The sequence below is a fragment of the Pseudorca crassidens genome, chromosome 1 (assembly GCF_039906515.1).
Source record: "Pseudorca crassidens isolate mPseCra1 chromosome 1, mPseCra1.hap1, whole genome shotgun sequence".
Classification (NCBI taxonomy): Eukaryota; Metazoa; Chordata; class Mammalia; order Artiodactyla; family Delphinidae; genus Pseudorca; species Pseudorca crassidens.
The window spans coordinates 120,229,470-120,239,526 of record NC_090296.1 but is presented as its reverse complement, the minus strand read 5'-3'; the positions used below and the strand labels follow the sequence as shown (position 1 = coordinate 120,239,526).

At 41.1% G+C, this 10,057-nt stretch overlaps 1 protein-coding gene across 2 annotated transcripts in view; it reads right to left on the bottom strand.

Annotated features, from left to right (window-relative positions):
* Window positions 1-1,361: 1,361 nt before the first annotated feature.
* BBS4 (Bardet-Biedl syndrome 4) overlaps window positions 1,362-10,057 on the bottom strand; it is a 70,987-nt gene continuing 62,291 nt past the window's right edge. The window contains exons 13-16 of one of the 2 annotated variants that reach the window (XM_067752660.1): window positions 9,245-9,314; window positions 8,482-8,623; window positions 7,729-7,930; window positions 1,362-7,181 (exon numbers count right to left, since the gene is read on the bottom strand). In XM_067752660.1, the coding sequence (XP_067608761.1) occupies window positions 7,072-7,181; window positions 7,729-7,930; window positions 8,482-8,623; window positions 9,245-9,314 (524 nt within the window). In that variant the 3' untranslated portion in view covers window positions 1,362-7,071. The remainder of the gene's footprint in view (window positions 7,182-7,728; window positions 7,931-8,481; window positions 8,624-9,244; window positions 9,315-10,057) is intronic. The other variant, XM_067752669.1, reaches the window with a different exon arrangement.

Below are 10,057 nucleotides of genomic sequence, written 5' to 3'. Positions count from 1 at the left end.
ACAGGTAATCATTCACGCTGGGCTCACAGCAGCAGCTTCTGGAATCTCAAAGCTAGCTCAAGTTCTCCATTTATGACCTTCCCCCCTGCCTTGCATGAGAAGGAAAGGCTTGATTACTCCTTCAAAGACAAGCCTAGGGAATTATGCAGCTTGAAATTCAAAGCAAATAGCTTATTAAGAAAATCTCTGGCTGCTACCTCATCAGTCTGCCTTGAAGCTCAATTAAAAATAATTAAACCACTTCCTAGTCTATTTTTAGAAAAGCTTAAGTGAGAAGAGATTTCTATTTTCCCAAGAAGAGTTAGAATAACTCATCACTTACGTTCTAAACCTAAGCAGCAGTGTTCTCCATGTGACCTTTTTCTTACAGGCAGCCCCTGTCCTTAGCATATTCTCAACATTTCTCCAGTTTTCACTGGTGATGTCGAGGAAGGCGTTCAGGAGACGTGGGCAGCATGTACCTCACAGCAGTGTTTTTCAAAAGGTGGGTTCTGAACGATTAATCATTACTAAATCAACTTGGTGTTTATAAAAAGTATCCAAATGCATCATACATTATGGGGATAATTAAGTATTGTTTTGTAAAACTTTCTGTATTCCTGAATGTGTGTGTGTAGATATGAATATACATGCATCCCTCTGTGAACGTCCCCCCTCGTTGAGAAGTAGGCTAAGCTTTGGAAGTAAGATTAACTGGGCTGTATCACCCAGGACAGACAGGTGGAGGCAGAAGTGATTTGGAAAGGCAGGAGAAACAAGAGGTGGCGCTTCAGGCCCCTTTGCTTTGAACTGTATTTTACAGAGATCTCCATGTATGATTTTATATGAAGAAGAAAAGCTTGAAAATCCTCTATACTGGAAAGGGTGCCTGGTGAAAAATGATCCTTCCTAAAAATGTTCTAACACTCTTGCATTCCCTTGAAATTGATTTAACACCCAGGGAAAAGCTGCAGCACACAAAACACTGTCAGGAGATAAGAATTCAGCCAAAACTCAGTAATATTTATTGCGCAGATTTAGTTTGCATTTTATTCTCTTACTCTGTCAAGTTTGAGTGGGGCAGAGGTAATTATTCATCAGCAGAAGAAATTCAAATTCTGTGCAGAGTTTGAGGTGGTGAGTACTGTATGACATTGGACAAGGTACCTTTCCTGAGCCTCATTTTTCCTCATCTGTAAAACTGGGCTAATAAGGGTCCTTACCTTCGTAGGGCTCTTAATTAAAGAGGAATGCGGAGCAAAGTATTAGCACAGTATGTGGCATGTATATAAAAGTTTAATAACTGTCAGTTACTAAACTGAACAGGCAATTTTCTGGGTGTCTTTAGGACTACTGAAAATCATTGAAAAGCTACCACAATGATAATTTAACATTTTATTTTTTGCTCTTTCTTTAGGTAAAGATTTTCAAACAGTGAAACTACAAATTTTAAGTCCATTTGGTAAGTTTTGAGAAGAGTATATACCTATCTAACCCAAGTGCCTATCCAGATACAGAATGCTTCCATCGTCTCAGATAGGTCCCTCAGGCTACTTGCAAGTTATACTCAGCCTCACCCTCAACCCCAGCCCCCTGAAGCACCCACTATAATCTTTTTCACCATAAATTAGTTTTGCCTGTTCTGGAACTTCATAGAAATGGAATCATACAGTATTTAGTCCTTTTGTATAAAGCTCTTTTCTTCAGTTTTATTTTTTTATGTCTCCTCACTGATTTTTTTTAAAATTTTTGTTGAAATATAGTTGATTTACAATGTTGTGTTTGTTTCAGGTATACAGCAGAGTGATACATTCTCTTCCATTACAGGTTATTACAGAATACTGAGTAGAGTTCCCTGTGCTATACAGTAGGTCCTTGTTGATTATCTATTTTATATTTAGTAGTGTGTATATTTTAATCCCAAACTCCTAATTTATCTCCCCCCTTCCCCTTTGGTAACCATAAGTTTGTTTTCTATGTCTGTGAGTCTTTCTGTTTTGTAAATAAGTTTATTTGTATCAGTTTTTTAGATTCCCCATATAAGCGGTATCATATATTTGTCTTTGTCTGGCTTGCTTCACTTAGTATGGTAATCTCTAGGTCCATCCATGTTGCTGCAAATGGCATTATTTCATTCTTTTTAATGGCTGAGTAATATTCCATTGTGCATATGTACCACATCTTCATTATCCATTCACCTGTCGATGGACATTTAGGTTGCTTCCATATCTTGGCTATTGTAAATCATGCTGCAATGAATGAACACTGAGGTGCATGTACCTTTTCGAATTATGGTTTTCTCTGGATATATGCCCAGGAGTGGGATTGCAGGATCATATGGTAGCTCTACTTTTAGTTTTTTAAGGAACCTCCATACTGTTCTCCATAGTGGCTGTATCAATTTACTTTCCCGCCAGTAGTGCAAGAGGGTTCCCTTTTCTCCACACCCTCTCCAGCATTTATTTGTAGACTTTTTGATGTTGGCCATTCTGACTGTTGTGAGGTGATACCTCATTGTAGTTTTGATTTGAATTTCTCTAATTAGCGATGTTGAGCATCTTTTCACATGCCTTTTGGCCATCTGTATGTCTTGTTTGGAAAAATGTCTTTTGATCTTCTGCCCATTTTTTGATGGTTGTTTGGGGGGTTTTTTTGATATTGAGCTGTTATGAGATGTTTGTGTATTTTGGAAATTAACTCCTTTTCAGTTGCATCGTTTGCAAATACTTTCTCCCATTCTGTAGTTTTGTCTTTTCGTTTTGTTTATGGTTTCCTTTGCTGTGAGGAAGCTTTTAAGTTTAATTAGGTCCCATTTGTTTATTTTTGTTTTTATTTCCATTACTCTAGGAGACAGATCCAAAAAGATATTGCTGCAATTTATGTCAAAGAGTGCTCTGCTTATGTTTTCCTCTAGGAGTTTTATAGTATCCAGTCTTACATTTAGGTCTTTAATCCATTTTGAGTTTATTTTTGTTGTGTTAGAGAATGTTCTAATTTCACTCTTTCACATGTAGCTGTCCAGTTTTCCCAGCACCACTTAGCGAAGAGACTTTCTTTTCTCCATTGTATATTCTTGCCTCCTTTGTGGTAGATTAATTGATCATAAGTGCATGGGTTTATTTCTGGGCCTTCTATCCTGGTCCATTGATCTATATTTATGTTTTTGTGCCAGTACCATACTGTTTTAATTACTGTAGCTGTAAAAACCCTTTTCGTTCAGCACAACGTTTTTGAGATTATGTTGTTGCATGTAGTTTGTTGCCTTTTGTGGCTAAATAGTATTCCACTGTGAATATGGTGTTTCCGTTTGGGGCTTTTATGAATAATGTTATCAACAAGTCTGTGTGGGCATTTTCCTTCCTCTTGGGTAATACATGGGAGTAGAATTGCTGGGAAGAATGTGTATCATGAGATAAGTGACAGACCTTTCTCCAAAGCGGATGGCCCATTTTACACTCCTACCAATGATGCATGACAGTTCTGGTTGCTTCTTGTTCTTGCCAGTATTTAGAGTTGTCATTGTTTAATTTTAGCCATTTTGATGTGTACACAGGGGTATTTCATTGTGGTTTTATTTTGCGTTTCCTTGATGATGGACAATGAGCACGTTGTCACATGCTTACTGGCCTTTCATGTATCTTTGTGAGTTGTCCAAATTTTTTGCCCATTTTTTCTTTCATTTGGTTTGTGTATGTTGTTGTTTGGGTTATTAGTTTTTATATTATTGAGTTGTAGGAGTTTTTTATATTTTCTGGATATAAGTCCTTTGTCAGATGTATCTTGTGAATATATTCTCAATCTGTAGATTGACTTTCATTTTCTTCATGGCATAATGGGAAGTTCTTGATCCTGTTTTTTAAAAATTTTTGTAAGACTGGATTTAATAGAATTCACTGGTGAAATCATCTGAGCCAAGAGTTTGCTTAGGGTAGCATTTGATTTATAGATTCAATTCCTTTGATCGGACCTATGAAGCCTTTACATTTCATCTTGTTTCAGTTTGGGTATGTTGCATTTTTCAAAGATTTTGTATATTACATCCAAGTTGTTTTATTATCATAAAATTTTTCATAACATTCCTTTATCTTTTCCATGTTGTACAGGACCTGTAACGCTATCCCCTCTTTCATTCCTGATATTGGTAATTTGTCTCCTCTTTTTTCCCTTCATCAGTTTAGCTAGGGATTTGTCCATTTTTGTGCGTGTGTGTTTTTTCATAGAACTTTCAGCTTCTTAGATTTTTCTTTAATATTTTCTGTACTTTGGGTTTATTTTGCTTTTTTTTAGCTTAAGGTAGAAACCTTTATCAGTGATTTTCTACCTTTCATTTGTTCTAATAGAAGCATTTATAGCTCTAAATTTCCTTATAAGCACAGCTCTTAACTGAACCCTACAAATTTTGTTTTCATTATTCAGTTCAAAATATTTTCTAATTTCTCTTTTGATTTCTTCCTTATTACAAGTATGTGTGTTTAATTTCCAAATATGTAGGTTTTCTAGATATCATTATTAATTTCTAATACAATTTCATTGTGTATAGAGAACATATTCTGGAAATTTCAATCTGTTGACTTTTGAGACTTATTTTATGGCCCAGTATTTGGTCTGTCTTGCTAAATGTATTATGTGCACTTGCAAAGAATGTATTTTCTACAGTTACTGCTTGTAGTGTTCTATAAATGTCAACAGAAATTGACAAGCTGGCCAATATGTCCTTTTACACTTTTTGTCTAATTCTATCAATTGCTGAAAGAAGAAGTGCTAACATATCCAACTATGATCGTGGATTAAATTCTATCAATTTTTACTTGATGTACTGTGAAGTAATGTTAGTTGTGTACATATTTATGGTTTTCTAGTGAATTGACTGTTTATCATTATGAAATGCCCCCCTTTATTTCTGGTAACACCCCTTGTTTTGAAGCCTACTTTATCTAACATTAATATAGTACTAGGCTTTTTTATCCTTTCTGTGTTTTTTTGTTTGTTTGTTTTGCGGTACGCGGGCCTCTCACTGCTGTGGCCTCTCCCGTTGCAGAGCACAGGCTCTGGACGCGCAGGCTCAGCGGCCATGGCTCACGGGCCCAGCCGCTCCACGGCATGTGGGCTCCTCCCGGACCGGGGCACGAACCCGTCCCCTGCATCGGCAGGTGGACTCTCAACCACCACGCCACCAGGTAAGCCCCTCTGTGCTTTTCAACTGACATGTTTAGTCCACTTACATTTTTAAGTCTAATTACATTTTAATGTAGTTATTGACATGACTGGATTTACATTTAACATTTTGCTATTTATTTTCTCCTTGTTCCATCTGTTTTTTTTACCCCCCTCTACTGCCTTTTTATTGGGATGGCCAAAAAGTTCCTTTGGTTTTTAAGTAAAAAGATGCATTTTTCATTTTCACCAAGAACTTTATTGAACAACGTAGTCACTGTTTTCTTCCACTACCTTCTGCCATTTTTCAGGCAACTTCATAATTCCATCTTCCCAAAACTTTTTATCTTTTTGAGTAAAGAACTGTTCCAGGTGCCTTTTACAGTCTTCCAGCTAAGGGCTACTAGAGCCGTCTTACAGGGAAAAAAAAAAACTTTTTGGCCAACCCAATAGCTGTGCTTCTTTGCATCTTTTTAATGGTTACTCTAGGGATTATAATATACAGCCTTAACTTTTCACAAACTATTTAGGATTAGTTTTGTACCATATCATGTGAAATATAAAAACCTTTCAACCATATGTTTCCATATACCCCCTAGTCCTTTAGTTATAATGTTATAATTTTTACTTGGAACAGTTATGTCTATTTTTTTTAAATTAAACCAAGATAGTATTTTACATTTACCCACTGGTTTATATTTGTTGTCTGTGGGAGGATTGGTCCATTGTGAGCTACTCTCTATTATCAGACAACAGGGATTTTTCCTTAAGAACAAAATGATCATTGTAATCATACACTCCAAAATTTTACTTCGTTTTGTACTAATATTATTCAGTAAGAAGAACACTTTTCCCGTTGCTAGTTCATACTTCTGCTTTCTTGCCTCTAATTTGAGCCATCTAAAACCATGTCTGTATCTGTAACTGTGTACTTGGTCTCATTTTTCTAATTGTCATGTAATTTTCCTGTGATGACATGAGCAACTCCCATACTAGGAATTAGAATAGCTCCTTTCTCAACAGAGTGAATGAGAGACTGCAAATCCACAAGCCCCAAAGACTGGGCAGGTACAAGGTTCTTTTAAAAAGTTTTTTTTTGTGATCCCTCATTTTTATACCTGAATAACTTCCCCCGAAGGGATGATACATAATCCTTATTCTGAAAAAAGTATCTATAGATATAATGTATTGATAACATCTGGTCAGTAGTATCATTGATTGATTGTCAAATAAAAATTCCTCAGTTAAGTAGCGCTTCCTTTTTGTTAAATCCTTGGTGCTGACACCGGACCAGCCCTTTACTTCTTTTCATCCTGACATGTTCTGGCTCTACACTCTGACCTCTCAAGAACAAGATATAGGGACTTGTTCTGGATGCTCTTGGGCAAGTGCAGCTGGGATACTCACTCAGTAGCCTGGGCCTCAATTTGAAGAGCTTGTTTCATCATTTTTTTTTTTCTTTTAGACTATCAGAGCTGGGTTATTAATCAAAGATTTGTGTTTGCTTCAGTGGCTAATATACCACACAGCCCAAGGATCAGCTCAGCTAAGACAAGGCTTTGTCATGATAGGACTGCTGCGCGGAGGTATGTCTCAGACTTTCCTTCCACAAAAGAAGGGGTCCGCCAGCCAAGAGAAAGTCCTTTCCAACACAGATGCATCACATGCCCTGCTGGCTCTTGGAACTACATACATAGAGCCGAAGGCTTGCTCTCAATTCTTCGGGAACCTGTCTGGGCCATCTTCTTGCTCGTTTCTGGCTGACGGGGCAGCAGGGGCTGCGCAGGCCTCAGCCTCCTCGTGATCATCGTAACACGTTCTGCGTTCCAGCTCATGATGCCCAGGGAACGTGCTGGCCTCCGTGCTGCCTGTCACGGGACCTTTCCTAATCTGGAACATCCTCGCCCAAGAAACCCCAACTCTCGGCTCATCCTACACCTATTTTTCTCTTATTTGTGCTGATGCTTCAGTTGGTTGCGCTTCCACAGTGGGCTCTGGCTCCAGAGGAAGAGATGGTGGCTTTGTGAGCTGGGATGTTCCTCCGACACCTAGTAACAAAACAAACAGCTTGAATTCTCAGTTCCATGGTTCCAGAAGAAATCAATATTTTCACTGTCAAGTTTCAAGAAAAAAACCCATATTTTCTGAGACTAGTGGGACTGTGGCATATCTGGGCAGCTGTGAAGGAAGACCATAACTGAAGAAATAAAGCAACAGTCAAGTGTGCCTTCAGTGACCTTATAAAAGAAATGTTTAATTACCTGCACCATGCTGACTTATAATAAGGCAGTGAGAATTAAAGTGAGACTACATAACGAAAGGTGCTGCAATGTATTTCTAAACCTGAATATTGTAAAGACCCAGTGTACCGACATCCAGCTAAGCCTGCCAGTAGCTGTTAACTTTTACACAAATTGCCTTAAGGAAACAAGTGACAGTTCGGCCACCCTTGGGCTTTTTCCCCTTTCTAGGCAGCACTACGTTGGACGTGTCCTGAGTCTGAAAAGCACAAGCCTCATTCCAAGCTGTAATCTCTTTGCAGGCACATGTGGCTTGTACCCACAGGTCTTCATATAGCTGTGTGTAGCTTCCTACCTGAGGGGAGCTTCCTATACGCGGCTGCTGAAGACATTGCCTGTCCTAGAGCTTGATTAGAACCCAGAGGCTGCTGGAAACTGGCGGCTTTACTGGTTGAAGTGGTCCGCTGCTTTGATTTGGGATCTTTAACTGGTTTAGTCCAGACCAGTGCCTCCTTGACCTGGAGAGCAGCTCCCAACTTCTGGGCCATCTCCACCATCTTGTGCCCAAGTGGGAAGGAAAAAAAAAAGAGTCACAGGGCTGACCGGCAGAGACAAGCCTCATCCCAGGTCTTCAGCAGGCAGGTGGGGATTAGCTGATATAGTGTCTGCTGTACTAGCATTTGAGGGAGGAAACAATTACTGCAAAGAAATCATTCTCAAACAGCAGAGACCACATTGCCCTGAGTGGATGGCAAGGGAGTTCTTTAAAGGCTCTCAAACCCAACAATTCAAGTTTGGTGCATTGTTGGACTAAATTCCTGCCTTTCCTATGTGAGAATGGGAGGAAGCTACAAAGAGACATAATACAACTCATTTGAGCTGAGGTCTATCAATAATAGATATAACTCAGTAAGCCTGAATTTCCTCTTACTATTTTCGTCCAGGAAAGTTTCTTCTCAAGCTGTTCTTAATTGAAGAATTCATGCCACTAGGAATGTCTAAGCCAAAACAGGCATGAGCCTATGTAACACCTTATATTTGGGTTATTTGGGCTTGACTCAAAAGTCTCGTGACAGCTTGCTTATGACTCCTAGGAGCTAAGGCTTACCTCCGGGTCAAATTCCAGGGAGCTGCTGTCTTTGAGTAGGTTGACTTTCTTCTCCATCTCCTGGTACTGGGCCAGGGCGCTCCTCTCCTCTCCCTGGTTGTACAGCAGCACAGCATAGTTCAGGTTTACCAAAGGGTTACACCTGTGCAAACAGACAGCGATTCTTATGGAGCTGGGGCTTTGCAACACATGGTCACTTAGAGATCCTTCTCACCGCACAAAAATAAAACTGGCTAAGTACAGACAGCTCCACTCCACAGCAAGGTGGGGCACACACGTGTTGTGTGGACCTTTGGAGAAGAATCAGGGAATTAACTTCCCAACCAGCAAAGCAGGTACTGGGACCAAGCCTGACATCTCAGCCCTCAAAAGAGACGAAAAACAGGTCCCTACCCTGCTGCCTAACAGAGGCCAGTGGAATAAATCCCAGGAGAGTCAAGTTTATCTTAAATTAAACTGAGCCCAGAGTCCCATGTGACATTCCAGCGAGCCCACAGCTATCAACAGCCCAAGCCCACTGCCAGCTCTTTCTCTGGCCTCCTGACTACTAAGGGCTGGAAACATTTTCTCAGAAAGAGTCAGCGTCGGGTCCTGCCGAGCGACTCTGTGCTCAGAGCCACGTCCTGCAGCACAGAGGCCCGCTGTGCACAGAGGCCCGGGGAGCGAGCAGCTGGGCTGGCTCGGCAACGCCGGGGCCGTGGCGCCACCTCGCGGCTCTGCAACACCCAGCTCTCCCAGCGGCGTTCCCGACAGGGCGGCTTACTTATCCAGGCGGACTGCTTCTGTGTAGGCTCTCCTGGCATTCTCTGTGTCTTCCAGATTGGTCAGAGCCACTGCAACGAAGAAAGTGAGTGCAGTGGCTGAAGAGCCCAGCGGAGAAAACACAGGCTATGTTTCAAGACGGCAGTTCATTCAGCCGCCAAACCTAACTAACTCCTGCTGTGCCCGCCCAGCTCCTGGCACCACCGTCTGCACGGCCACTCAGCTTGGATTCCAGGTATCATCTTGTTCAACAGTCCCCTCTCCACAGTTAGTCAGTGGCCGGGTTCCATGAATTCCATTTTTTACAGCTTCTTTGGTGACACTGCCCTGGTTTAGTCGTGTCAGGCCTTCCGTTTTGTTCCCCAAGGGCACTGTCCCGCCTGCCACAGCGCAGGCTGCCAGGTATCTCGCTGACTGAGACAAATCTGACCGCGTCACTGGCCTACTCAGGAATACTCACATGCTCACTGCTCTCCAGCACCCATAACTGCACCTTTAAACTTTGGTTTAGCAACAGAACACTCTCCCTTTTTAAATCAGTACTATCTGAAAGCCTGACCTATAACCCAAACAACAGCAGAGCTGCTCTGGAAGCCCTGCCCACTCCACCTCCCCAGCTGTTCATCTACTTCTACCAGACACACGAGGAGATCCACGAACACAGCTGGGAAAAACAGAGCCTCTGGGATCAAGTGTACAGTCCCTGTGCTGTACTCAATGGTCCGCCATACTCTGACGCCAGACGACCTCTCCTGACTCATCTCCCACCACGTTCTACAACACTATTGCCCACTAATGGCCTGGTACCTCTTGC